The sequence below is a fragment of the Mauremys mutica genome, chromosome 2, assembly GCF_020497125.1.
Source record: "Mauremys mutica isolate MM-2020 ecotype Southern chromosome 2, ASM2049712v1, whole genome shotgun sequence".
Classification (NCBI taxonomy): Eukaryota; Metazoa; Chordata; order Testudines; family Geoemydidae; genus Mauremys; species Mauremys mutica.
The window spans coordinates 73,599,388-73,613,915 of record NC_059073.1 but is presented as its reverse complement, the minus strand read 5'-3'; the positions used below and the strand labels follow the sequence as shown (position 1 = coordinate 73,613,915).

Sequence of the window (14,528 nt, the reverse complement as noted above, 5' to 3'; positions counted from 1 at the left end):
ACCATGCTGGATTTGAGATTACACACCAGAAGAGCATTTGTTTACTCATTTGGGGCATCAGTATTGTTTGCTCAGGACAAAATTTCTTTGTTCCTTTTTTCTGACTGATGCAGTGACAGTTTCTTATGAAAATAACTTGCAAAAATGGTCATCATTAAATTAAAATTTTAGTTTGCTTAGGCAGACTGGAATAGTTTGGTTTTAACAAGGTTCTGCAGTGTTTGTAAACAATTATGCATCTATGTTGGCTACTGTAGATTTGCAAAAGGACATTCAAGACACGTAGCCAGTAGCTTCTTCCGAAGCAACTTCCCTGCTGGGCAACACAGTGTGACTATGATACAAGCAGCGTAAACACACAGAGTGACTCTTCTGGAACAGTTTGTACCATGGTTGGGGGGGATGTATTTTTCCCCCACAAAGCTTCAGTTATAGCTGAATTAATAAGAGGATTTTTTAAAAAATAATTGTAGTTTGAAACTCAGATTAGTATACTAAGTGACAATAGTATAACGTCTGACAAAAACTTTGACTATAACATCTTTGACAAAAAACAAGCACTTTAAATAAGGAATAAGCAGCATTCAGAGGCAAGGGATTTTAAGGACAAAAGGACATCATAAATCTTACATGTCTTATATTATAAAAAAAGACATTTTCTCAAATATAAAGAAATGCATATTTTATCACAACCATCTTGGATTATTTAAAAAATTGATTATTTTTGTTACCTTGTTTTCAGTATCTAAATATTTTATTTTGAGGGGCTTTTTAAATGGGGGAAATGTCAGTTAATCTATTTATCAACAAACAGCAGAAGTTCTGGGTAAATTACTTATATAATTAATGATTAAGAATAATGACAGATGTGTGGTTTGAAGTGTGATCACATTCAATTTCTTTATTGAGTACCACTTTTCATAACCATGAGGGCTAGGGTGAATAAACGGTCAATTTCAATCTTTTTGAAAGAAATAATTTTTTAAAATATATAGGGACCTTCAGCTGAATCTTCCCCCTTGCGTTTATGACATCAAGTAGCAGCCCTGTCCCCGCCTGGTTCAATTTCTTTAAACCCACCCTAAAAGCAGGGAAGGGGAATGAAACACCTGTGTCCCGCACAACACATACAAGGACCTGGTGCATCTTGAGGGTTGAATAAGCTACCCAAAGAAGAGAGGTAGTTGGGAGAAAGTGGGGAGGTTGCTACGGGAAGGGAGAGGCAGAAGTGCTACAGATATCTCCCCCTTCTTGCCCCGTGCCCAGGAACCAGAAACAGTTTTGGAGTTAAAGTGAGAAACACGCTGCTTCCAGTAATAGTAGACATGGGTTGGGGGGGGGGTGAAGGGAGTGAGAAGTGGGAGGCACTCATGTCTGGAAATACTTGTGACATCCCCCACCCCCATTCCTTTAGGAAGATGGTACAGCCTGCTGAAGAATAAACCCTTTGTTCCAAGAAAGATGAGGGTATGCTTGGGACCTTAAGCCAGGGAATCAACTGCTGACCCTCCCCCTGCCTCTCCCCCCACTCCCCAAATTTGAAGCAGTTCTTGCTGCTGACTGGCTCTGTGCTCCCTTCTCAGTCAGCAGCTCTTTGGCTGTCCGCTGAGAGGAAAGGGACAGTAGACGGGGACTGTGAGTCTTCTCTAGGGTATGCCTCTTGGTGTGAGGTATTTGTCCATTGCACCCCAGAAATCACTCACTGACTTGGCTTGTATTTATGAAGAGGGACATCAGGGAGTAGAAACTCACTTCTTCGGAAGGCTTTTGAGGCATGCATATATTTTGAGATACTGGTGAAAGAACCATATTACGTTTGAGTCAGATTAAGGCTGCTGTGAAGGAATATGCAGGTCTTTATACTTAAGAAGAACAACATTTGTTTATTATATAGGCAGTGATGTTATTAAGTATTCATGCTTTTCCTTTTTTAGCTCTTGTTTTTGTAAATGTTATGACAGGCAGCCATATGGTTGTTACTTATCAACCTTTGTTTTGCAAATGAAATAGTTGTTGCTTTAGTTTCTTGTTTTATGTTTTTTCCTCTTGTGTAGGTATACACACACACTTATTGATTTTTTTAACAACTGGGATGCATGCACCACCAGATTATTAAATTAAAGGTATGAAAGGAATTAACTAATTTAATAAGAGTCTAGCTTCATTCAGGCCTGAATTCAGAAAAGTACTGAGGACAGCACATAAGCGTGTTCTTAATTTTGAACATATTGTTCTATTGGATTTAAGTATGTGTTCAAAGTTAAGCACATGCTTCAGTGATGTCCTGAACAGAGATGGACTAAGCATGTACTCAAATGCTTTTCTAAAAAGAAACCTCAGTGTGCACTTGGCAAAGAAAACAAAATCATGAGATAGAATACACAGCACAGCCTACCTTCATTCCAAACAGGGGAAAGATGTGTGATGGGGTATGTAAACTCAGAAGGGTTTAAGGGGCAGTTATGGGCCAGGTAGCTCCACCCCACTGCACCTGCAGAGCCTGCTCCAGCTGGAAGAGGAGTTTAAAAGAGAGCCAGACAGCGGAGGAGGAGACACCTATTTTGGGAGCTCCTGAGCAAGGGTGCAGCATTACTCCTGGCTGCAGGCACGAAGGCTGCAAGTGGCAGGGAGGGACTAGCCTTTCCCTAGGACTAGGCAACTCTTCATTCCATCTTCTGGTGGATCATTTGCAAGGCTTTTGACCACACACTGGACTGGGAAGGGAAGTGGTAGGAAGCAGCTGAGGGAGGCAGCCTGGAAGCACCCTTCAGTATTTGATATTGCTGCCTCTCATAGGGCCCTGGGCTGAAACCCAGTGGAGAGGGAGGGCCTGAACTCCACTACCAACGCCCCTCTTGCAAAGGGAGCAAAAACCCTTTTCTCTTGGAGAAAAGGGGGATAGAAACATTGCAAGCACTGAGGATAGGGCGTACGCCCCACAGTAGCCTGCACCTGGGCTGAGACTCTTTTGTAGGGGATGTCAGACTTGTAAGCAGGGTCTGAATGAGCTCTCCCCTGCCATCTATTGATGAGCCAGAGGAAAAGACTTCCCGGAGCAGACCATGTTTGCACAGACATGCCTACTCTGCCTAGGTGCACAGCAGATGGAGCTGCTTTGCCAAAATGATCAATTTTGGCTGGTTTGGGGTTACAAGTCACTCTTGTATTTGAATGCACGGGTAATGAAATGTTGTTATCCTCACTGTATGAGTAAAGGGCAGCAGAACTGTGCTCAGCATGCCCAGATTGAAGGGGTCACCCTAAACTGTATCTCACCTGCTAAGCAGGGATTAAGGATGTCAAAGCTCAGGGAAGAGGAGAGTGGGTGGGGACAGGAATCTGCCCAAAGAGTCCTAGATGCCATTAGACCTGCTCTTCTCCATCATTCAATGGCAGAGCTGATTGGACTCAACTGAGAGTCATTGTTTCTGGCGGGTGATTCCTAGAGCTGACATCACTGGTGAGCAGGTCGAGGGGCTAAGCATTAGACCCTGTGTGGGGACAGTGAAAGACAACACAGAGACTGCACTGGCTGTGAGGTTCCCTCCTACCTGCTGAAAACACTGAGAGATGGGTTCAGAGACAGAACCTCAGAACACAATATTGTGGAGCAGCAAGCAGCGGCAGCAGAGAAGCAGTGGCCAGTGGTGGTAGAGAAACAGCAGGAGCTGTGAGCCAGTTGCAGAGGCAGCAGCTGAGGCGTTGCTCGATGTCCCCCCAGGGGCGGGAGGTGAACTCCATGAACACACCATTGAATTCTTCACTAACAGAGGACCACCAACTGTGAGTGAGGTGCAGCAGAGGGAGAGGGGAGTGATGTTTTAAGGGGCATTTGCTCATCTCACTTTCCCACCAGTAGGTGAGAAACTGAAGCAAAGGACACGGTCTGATGCACTGTGAGGTCAGGTTCACTTTTGAATGTGGCTGCGGTGTTTTCCCAAACTAATGCTTGGTTCCTTTTCCTTTTGAATAAAAGTTCTTTTGTTATACACAGACTCAGTCCTTGTGAGAGGGGAAGTATTGCCTCTGAGAGGCGCCTCGGCAAGGTGTTAAGTTTTCCCACATTAGTGGGTGAGGATATTGTTTTGTATTGTTAAGAGGAACCCCAAAACACTGAAGCCAGACCTTGTTGCTGCCAACTCCACCTGACAGAAGGGTTACAGACTTCTATATATTTGGTTAGACTCTGTTACCTACGCCTCCCCGGAAGGGGGTTGGCTCCACTGGTGAACTTGCCAAAAGGCCTTGTCATTGTATACCAGAAGAGAGAGCCCCACTGCACTGGAGCAACCATCAGCAGGGGACACAAGAGATGGAGTGAGGCATGAGCCAGGTACCTAACCATAATATGGTACCACCAGTAGCTACAGCCTGTCACTGCATGCTAAAAATCATAGAAAATGTTGAACCAGATCAATTATTTTTCTGACAGAACAATTTTCTCTCTGAAAATGTTGATTCAAGTAAATTGAAACATTTCACAGGAATATATCACTTCAGTCAAAATCTTCGTCAGGAAATTATTGAAACATTTCATTTCAATAAGGATAAAATCTTTTCTATTTTATCATTTTGAGTTTTATATTATAATATAATTTTTAAGACAGCATAAAAAATAAGTTTTAAACATAAAGGTCAAAATGATAAAATAGAAATGTTTTGATAACAAATTAAATATTTTGGAATATTTTATTTTGCAAAATACCATTTTCACTTTTTGTTCCAATTTGCCATGAAACCAAATTTTGAAATCTCAGAATTTCCCACAGAATGAAAATTCAATTTTTCAACTTGCTCTCCAAATTAACTGACAGACTGAAGAGAAGGACTCATGTTCTTAGCCAATGCCCATCAGACTCAGCAACAAAACCTCCTAGACAAGTCACTTAATCATTCTGTGCTTCAGTTAGACCATCTTAAAAATGTGTCTCAATGTTTTCATATTACATAGCGCTTTTTTCATCTGTAGGTCTCAGAGCACTCTGGGTAAGTAAGCATGATTAGTCTGATTTTGCAGTTGGCTTCACTAAGTACTGATATATGAAGCAATTTCCATGAGGCATTATGATCTACCACAGGGGTGGCCAACCTGTGGCTCCAGAGCCACATGTGGCTCTTCAGAGGTTAATATGCGGCTCCTTGTATAGGCACCGACTCTGGGACTAGAGCTACAGGTGCCAACTTTCCAATGTGCCGGGGTGCTCACTGCTCAACCCCTGGCTCTGCCACAGGCCCTGCCCCCACTCTATCCCTTCCTGTCCTCTCCCCTGAGCCTCAGTCATCCCCCAACCCTCAGTCATGCCCTCAGTCATCCCCCAACCCCCCAGAGCCTCCTGCACAGCACGAAACAGCTGATTGGGTGGTGTGGGGAGGGATGCGGAAGGTGCTGATTGGCGGGAGGCGCTGGGAGCGGGCAGGGGGGGAGCTGCTGACATGTTACTGTGGCTCTTTGGCAATGTACATTGGTAAATTCTGGCTCCTTCTCAGGCTCAGGTTGGCCACCCCTGGTCTAGTGGATAACACATGGATCAAGTGCCTCAAGCTATGGCTACACTGCAACTGGGACAACACACATGGGGATACCTGAGCTAGCTTTGACTGAGCTAGCTTGCCAAAAAATAGCAATGTCATGCAATGACACAGGCGGTAGCACAGGCTAGCCACCTGAATACATAGGTAAAGTCCACATACTTGAAGACAAGCCTGTGCCATCAGCCCTGCTGTTGTTGCTACTGGAATATGTGCTGCCTCACAACTCCCAGTTGCAGTGTAGACCTACCTTTAGAGATTAGAGTTCTATTTATGGCTCTCTCACAAGCATCCTATGTCACCTCTGGCAAATCACTGCAACTTTCTGTTCCTCAGCTACCTCATCTGGAAAATGAACCTGTGCACATTGCACCTAAGGCATGGGGGAGTTCTGATGGAAAATGAAAGGGAGGAGGCATTTTAAAGGATCCTGTAGTTCCCTGTCATTTTTAAAAATAGGCCAAAGCAGCATAGAGGTCAGTGAAGAAAGTATTAAATAATAACTCTTTTCCTCCATGAGTTTCATTGAAAATGAATTGTGTAGAATTTTCATAACCAGTCTTCTACAGAGTGACTTAGATTAGAAAACACACACACACTCACTCTAGATTGCTAGTCCACAAACCCAGGTGTTAATAATAATTAGCATTTGAAAATAGACTAGTATACATGTGCAATGATTGGTTAAGATTTACTTGTTATGTATCCAAATTATCTTGGGTTTAGGATTTCCTTCTGCTTTGCAAGTAAAGTAGACAGTATTCCCTGGGATAACATCTGCATCCTGTGGCTCAGAAGTAATACGAGGTTTCTCTGTGAGAAAAAGGAATGGGTAAGAACAAAAGTGACACCAAAAAGTTTAATGCTGACTTTTGGACGGAAAACATAATTTTTCAACATGATTTAAAACGTGACTAGAGGTTTTGTTGGGAAAATGACACAGCGTACATTAAGCACCCGCTCTTGAAATTAGATTTGCTGTTGCGAGTCTTAAGTTTAGCAGTTGGTAAATAATTAATATAATTTGTTTGTTTAAACTAACTTCTGCCTATTACGTGTAAATTATCTTGTTTAGAAATTTAAAGGATGCTGTTTTTTCTAAAATACTCCACAACATTTGCATCCAGGAACTTATAATGTAAGTGATGTAATGTAATGATCCTTTTTTTAAGTTCATTGCTAAAGGCAAGGTGCAATGACAGTTGTGAGAAAAGTGACATTTCTGACCATAATCTCCTTATGACTGATTTCTTGTATGGTACTGAATATTTTCTTACAGCTCCACAAATAAGATAAATACATTAAAAAACAGTAAAACACATAAAATAAAATAAAAATATTTATACATGGGATGACATTGAAAAATGTCTTTTGAGACTATCAGTATTTCCCATTTTAAGAAAAAAGAATCTTTCATATACTGGTAGAATCTTTCAAAATGGAAAAGAAAAAAAACCAACCTTTAAAATGTGACCACTGTATTTTCAAGCAATTTACATAATCATACTCGTATATTATTCAGTATTAGGATCTAGGATCGGGTTAGTCTATTTTCCTATTTTGGTGAATCTATTTATGTATGTTCTTGTTTATATAGTCTGTAAAATCAAAGCCTTTTTTAGTTACTTTAGAAGAGAAAATGCTTCAAGTTTAGGAAGAAAATGTGCCAGTACACACACTAGAACTAGTCAGGAATTTACTGTCAGAAAATGCCCTTTTTGCACAATCAAAATAATTTTTCCACAGGTAAATCCAAATGTCAGCACCTCAGCTGTCTGTCTGGAAGGGTCTTGTTAATTTCACTTTCTGCAGGCTGCTGGCAAGCTCAAAAAAATCAGTTTCAGTTCTCCCAAAATTAATTTTTTCTGAAAATTCCTTCCTGTGCAAAAATTTGCAGTTTTGATTTTTTGTCATGATTTGGGATGATTTTTATTTCAGAAACACACAAAATTGATCATGGGAAGGGATTTCAGTTCCTAGTCATATCTATAGTACACAGGTTTATGTCTAAAATAGCAGGACATCATGGGCTCAGGTTACCTGTAGATTATTATACCTGTAGATTTTATACGCACTGTTAGTAACATTTTGCAAGCATTTGCACTAATGTTAACTACCTGCTTATTTAATGTAGTTTACCGATTGTAAAACCTGTACATGAGAATTTTCCTCTTTCAGTATTACAGAAATATATTGGTTAATACATTACATTGCATTGATGCTTTCAGACATAAGCTTCACAGCCATGAGACAAACATACACATTTTAGTCAATGTAAAGCAGAAAGGGTCTTAATCAGAGTTGTCAAAAATTTTGAACAAAAGCTTGTTCAATTTTTTTTAATCAAAAAATTGCCTTCACAAAAAAAGTCAATATCTTTTTTTTTTTAATTAAAGAAAATATCAAAATCTTACATTTCTCTAAAATCAGGTTTTTGGAAAATGAAAAGTTACAATGACCATTATGATAGTGTTTTCAATAATGTTCTTTAAAAATTATGAAAAATGTGGTAAAAACCAAAATTATGTCCATTCCAAACCCTTCAGAATGAAAACAATTTTAAAATATTTTCCCAAACTAGTTTTTCATTCAGCTTCATTTGTAGTAAGATACCTAGTAGTTGACACTGGTATTATATTAACCAGCCTGTCAATGTAAAGTAGTCATATCCTACCACAGACATTTTGTAGAAAACTTTCATTGGCTTAACACGGATTCTATTAGAGTATGATAGTTGGATATAGCCTAGAAAGGCTGTAGTTAAGACTGACACTATATTGGCACTAAATTAATGAATATGTACAGTCTGGTTCACCGTAGAACAAAACTCCATAAAATGTAATATTGTCATGTTCATTTCCCTCTGGCTGTGATATTTGCTTCCATGACACCCTGTGGTAGTTCACAATTATAGAATCTCTCTCTCTCACATTCTGAATTACATGTTTCAGTGCATGCAAAGGAGGAGATGGATGGAAGAATATGCTTTGGAAGCAGAAATTTTAATTAACATTTTAATATCCTGAAACAGTAAGTACCTTAAAACTCCCATAATAAAACTGGGATGTCTGGTCACCTTAATCTACCATAAAAGCACACAGAAGTAATGGGCATTACATTAGACTACACTGCTAATCACTTAACATTTTACATTAATTTAATTTGAATATAATTGAGTTTTTGATTAAAGGTTTCAGAATCCTTCACTTATCAATTAAAATCTAGAAGTGACAGATGTTCAGACAGACATTACCACTTTCACAGTAAATTTTCTGTAGCTTTCTCTGCTGCCTATAATCCTTCCATTCATTTTTTTCCATCTCTTAATCACATCTTTTCAGCCACGTACACAAAGTCAGACTCCCAAACTAACCTAGACAAATACATCTTTAAAAGATAGTATAGTTAGACATATTCAATTCAAAATCAATAAATCTAGTTATCTTAGTATCCATAGACACAAATTCTAGTTTACATTGCTCCAAGGAGCACCCTAGAGGAACCATAGAGTTGAAATGGGTCATTCAGATTCTGCCTTCTATTAAGAGTTACAGAGAGACCATTCCGAGGGACATAAGAACACAGTGCTCATGGAGGAATTCTGCACCATTGCATGCACACAGAATTCATGTCCCCAGGAAATTTCCTTGCTTCCCCACAGAAAAATGACTGACAGGGAAGCAAAGGGAAGCTGCAAGAGCAGTCACAGGCCCCTCCCCAGCAGTGCAGGCATATAGTTTTGGGCACCTGGAGCAGCTAGCGGAGTGGTAAATCACGGTGGTGGGGGATGGCTGGAGACGCCCCAGCCAGTGGCTCCTACCCTGTGCTGGACTCAGCTCCTCTTCCCATGCAAGGAGCATCTGGGGCCAGGTCAGATCCACCCCTAGAAACCTCCCCTGACGGCAGGAAGTTCTGCACCACCCCATCCCCCAATTCCTGACTCCATCACTCCACAGCCGTGGGGGAGCGCTCACTGTATGGGGAGCTGCTCCCCTATCTTCTCAACCGCCATGCATCTGAACCTCCCCCCACACACAGATCACTCTGCCTCCCCTCCGCTACCGTACCCAGAACTCAACCTTGCCAAATCTCACCTTCTGCATCCGGACCCCCACCCCTGCACCCAGACCACCTCCCACTGAGCCCCCCTGCACTCAATCTTCCACTCCACTGAACCCAATCAGCTGCACCTGGACCCCAATCCCACCAAGCCCTGCTTCCTCAGCACCCAGACCCCCACTTTTCTGAGCCCCATCCCTCCCACACCCCAACCCCCTTTGCTGAGCCCCAGCCACACTCACCTGGACCCCACTGCAGAGTCGAACTCCCCCTGCACCCAGAAACCGCCAGACAGCCCCTGTGCATCCAGATGCCCCCCCTAAACCTGATACTGAGCCACCCACACTCAGACTGCCTCATACAAATCCCTGGATTCCCCCCACACTAAGCCCCTCCACACTTGGATCTTGTCGAGCAGAGCCTGCTCGCCCCACATCTAGATTAGGGGACAGGGATGGGCATGCATGCAAGACTTGGACCCCTCTTGCTTGCTATCTTGGTGTGCCTGGAATAGAGGGCAGGGCCCAAGATGTTTCTGGGGCAGGCCTGGCCCTTGCACTGTGTCTGGGTTGGGTGCAACCTCACTGCTGAGTCCATGTCCTGGGAGTGGGCTGCAGGGTGATCCTCCCACCTCCATGCAGCCAGTGGCCCATGCTCCCCAGTGCCATGTTGGAGACCCCACATTTATTTATTGACAAATAAAATTTGCAGAATTTTAAAATATTGTGCATACAATTTTTATTTTTTGGTGCAGAAATCCCTCAGGAGTTACACAGGAATTATATCTGAACAGAGTAGTGGTTCCCTATCTGGTATCCTGAATCAGACAGCAATCAGTACCAGATGCTTGGGAAGGAAATGCAAGGAACCCTGTAATGAACAACAATGAAATAAACTGCCCATAAAGGAAGCTACTTCCTAACCACAGATAGTTGACTTTTCTCTGAGGCTTGGTATTCTTGGAACAATGGAGTAACTAAGGTCCCCAATGTTATCAGTAATTACTATTTCAGAATTGCCCAGGCATCAAGGCCTTTTAGAAAACTAGAAGGCTAAAAATCAAGGTGCAATGGGCTAGATTTCTTCAATTGTTTGAAGAAACTCAGAGTTACTGCAATCTTTCACAAGAATGTACTGCTGTTGCAACTAGCAACTTTCCCTTTTTCCGTGTCTGTGAATGAATGAATTGAAAACATATTAAATTAATATCGAACATTGATGTGTTTGATGTGCCAGATACAGTAGTAAAATGGGGAAACTTGATAGAATGTAATTTTGTAATTAAAATATGTATAAAAGAGAAGTCAACTAAGTGATACAGCTCTGGGCAAAATACTGTAAACTTTAATGATAGGGTTTACCTCATGGGCACTCTGGCTAGGTGTTATTTTAATTAGTTAGGAGTGTTAATCAGATCCTGGGGCTAATATAATTTATTGGGAAGTAGGTGCCTATTATAGATCAATTGGGAAGGAGACGTGACTGAACTGGCATGTAAGTAATTGACTAAGTTGTTTTGTGATCAAACTTTGGATTGTTTTTCTTCTGCATTAGCATTGCCAGAGTTGACAACCAGTTGACACAAGTGAAGATCTATACCAGGGGTCGGCAACCTCTGGCACGTGGCTCACCAGGCTGGTTTGTTTACCTGCCGTGTCGGCAAGTTTGGCAGATCGCAGCTCCCACTGGCCGCAGTTCGCCACTCCAGACCAATGGGGGCTGCAGGAAGCAGCACGGGCCGAGGGATGTGCTGGCTGCAGCTTCCCGCCACCCACATTGGCCTGGAGCAGCGAACCGAACCTGCGGATGCGGCAGGTAAACAAACTGGCTCAGCCTGCCGGGGTGCTTACCCTGGCGAGCCATGTGCCAGAGGTTGCCGAACCCTGATCTATACCAAGGAACAATTAGTCAAAAATCTAAACAAAGTCAACTTCCCATCATAGTGATTGTGTATGTGTTATTTTTACTATGGTTGTGTGATTTAATTCTAAAAAATGGTTATATCCATCAATTTGTTTTAGTTTGTTAGCCAAATCATAGTCTAATGTTATTTTTGTCTTATTATATCTTATACTATTAGTTGCTATTGTTAAGGGTATTTAATAAACTCTATAAAACTACATTCAACCCTCGAGTCACTTTCTTTAGTTAAACAATCAAGATTAAAAGAATCCTACAAAAGGTGTACAGGTAATCAGTTAAGTAGCTGTTTACTGCTTTGTTTTATACTGTCTTTCTTACAAGATTTTATTTCTACCAAATGAAATTGTGAATAAAATGTTACTGCTTAATATACAAGTCTAATCCTTTTTTAAAATCCTGTTATTTTGTCTCAGTGTTATCTTGTGCAAAGAGTTCCACAGTCTATCTTGTAGCACCTTATAGACTAACAGATGTTTTGGAACAAGAGCTTTCGTGGGAAGTGGGTATTTACCCACGAAAGCTCATGCTCCAAAACATCTGTTAGTCTATAAGGTGCCACAGATCCAGACTAACACAGCTACCCCTCTAATACTTGACAGTCTCTCTCATATACATTCTGAAAAAATATCTCCTTCATCCACCTTAAATCCAATGCCTTTTAATTTCATTGGGTGTTTTCTAGTTCTTGATCATATTATTATTATTACTACTATTATTATAAGTAGGCAGAGCTTTTCTGCCCTGCATGTTCATATGTGCCACCATGACCAGACAATGGCTCCCCGTGCAAATTATTCCTTGTATTACTATGAACAGGTATTATCATGGTGAAGGAGGGAGGAAGAGATGGATGGACAGACAGACAGAGAATAACACAGAGTGGGGCTTTGGGGGATGCTGACCCCAGCCAGTATACCAAAAAACATTAATGCTACGCTTGAACTGCATTATTATGCCTATTTGCAAGAAAGGATGAATTCACTCTCTTTCCAGGTATCTTCCAGCATTTGGTTCACACTTAGAAAACAATACATAGAGAAATTTGTTTATCTGAATTGATTTTAAAACATGAAATGAAACCATGTCTTCAAACTGACATTCCTTGATAGAAAAATACAATCCAAGATATAACTTTCCACAGAGAAATTAAGTATCGTCGCAACCTTAACTGTGGAGTCTTTACTGAACAACATCTCTCTCTACACACAGAGAATTGAAGACCCTACAAATAATTATCGATGTCCTGTTCTTTACTCATTGTTAATAATCCCATTTAAAGCATTGTGCGTATGGAGAGGCAAGTGTATAAATCATTGCAGGATTGGCACCTTACTGTATAAAAAATGTTAACTCGGACAAAAATTGATCCTTGGTGTTTTTGAGTGATAACACATGAGAACTTTATTAATTTTCACACACCCTATAACAAATATTCCATCATACAATGTACTTCATGCCTTTATATTATAAGTACAGTTTAGATTTCTGTTTTTATAATATTCACTAGTATAGTTGATTTTAAAAAAATGAAGTTGTAGTAATAAGATTTCACTACAACCTATTCTATAAAATCTTTGCAGAGAAATGCAGAGAAACTATTTCCTGCATGCTAATTATGGAGATGAATATAGTCTAGTTTAGCAAGATTCTACTTTAAGTTGTATTCTATGGGGGGAAAAATGATCATAATCAAAGACTTCAATAGTTCTTCATTTTAAAGACCTGACTAAACCAAAAGCACTCATATTTTCAAGTGTTTCAATAAATTTTCATGAAAATAAATAAATGTAATTTATTTTCCATAATATATAAAAATAGATACCTGTAGGCTGAAAGCCAGAAGACGTACAAACAATTTTCTCTCCAAAGATGCATGCAGCCAACTTAACTTACCACAGTTGAATTCTTCCACTATTACCGATGCAATAGACCTGCCATGAAGTCTCTTGGGATATTCACAGGTGGCAGCAGCTTGAGTATTTCCATTTCTGGTATATTCTTTTATTAGTTCAGCCAACCACATTAATTCACAGTCACAAACTAAGGCATTAGAGTCCAAGCGTCTGTGCATACATGAAATAAAAACAACTGTCTAGAATGTACATTAAATGACATGTCACCAACTGGATTATATTTAACGTAACTTTTACTATTTTAATGCTAGTACAGTTCCTTCAAAATGACTAATCTGTGTGTGTCCACATACATACATACACACACGCACACAGTAAAAATCTTTGGCTTGTTACATTTTGCATTTCCTTTCTTCCTGCTTCCCTGCTCAAGATTACAATCTTTTCTTCAAAAATGATTTGTCTTCCATATGTTGGCATAAAAAGGTAATCTGCCTTTCAGCTCCAGTATAATTCAGTACAGAACATTAATAGCCACAAGGTGCAAATATCCATTAGAAAATCTGGCTATGTACAAGAAGGGGTCAGCCATAGCTCAGGGGGGAGGGATAGCTCAGTGGTTTGAGCATTGGCCTGCTAAACCCAGGGTTGGGAGTTCAATCCTTGAGGGGGCCACTTAGGGATATGGGGCAAAAATCAGGATTTGGTCCTGCTAGTGAAGGCAGGGGGCTGGACTTGATAACCTTTCAAGGTCCCTTCCAGTTCTAGGAGATTGGTATATATCCTATTATTATTATTACTACTCAGTACACTACAGAGAGAAGTGGATGCATGGATCACTTTCTCTCCACACCAATACACAGTTGCAAGATATAATCTGTTTCCCAGCACTTCAGTGACAAAAGGAATTTGTTGTGTAGTGTCACAGCTGGGTGCAGCAGCATTTCTTGGCAGGGTGTGAGGAGACCCAGGTGTCCTCAGGGACTTCTTACTATACCTTACACCTTGCTCTGGCCCCAGTTTGGCATAGCATAACATGATTAAGACCATTCCTACTCCACTGGAAGCTTTTGCTGAAGTTCCATGGGATTCATGTACATGTTTAAAACTATGTATGTGGCTTAAATGCTTTGCTGGGTCCTCTAGAAATGTGCTTCCACTCCT

At 40.8% G+C, this 14,528-nt stretch overlaps 1 protein-coding gene across 1 annotated transcript in view; it reads right to left on the bottom strand.

The window, feature by feature from the left end:
- Positions 1-14,528, bottom strand: part of PXDNL (peroxidasin like) — a 282,705-nt gene that overhangs the window by 88,669 nt on the left and 179,508 nt on the right. The window contains exons 7-8 of the mRNA XM_045004068.1: positions 13,405-13,574; positions 6,225-6,342 (exon numbers count right to left, since the gene is read on the bottom strand). Of these exons, the coding sequence (XP_044860003.1) occupies positions 6,225-6,342; positions 13,405-13,574 (288 nt within the window). The remainder of the gene's footprint in view (positions 1-6,224; positions 6,343-13,404; positions 13,575-14,528) is intronic.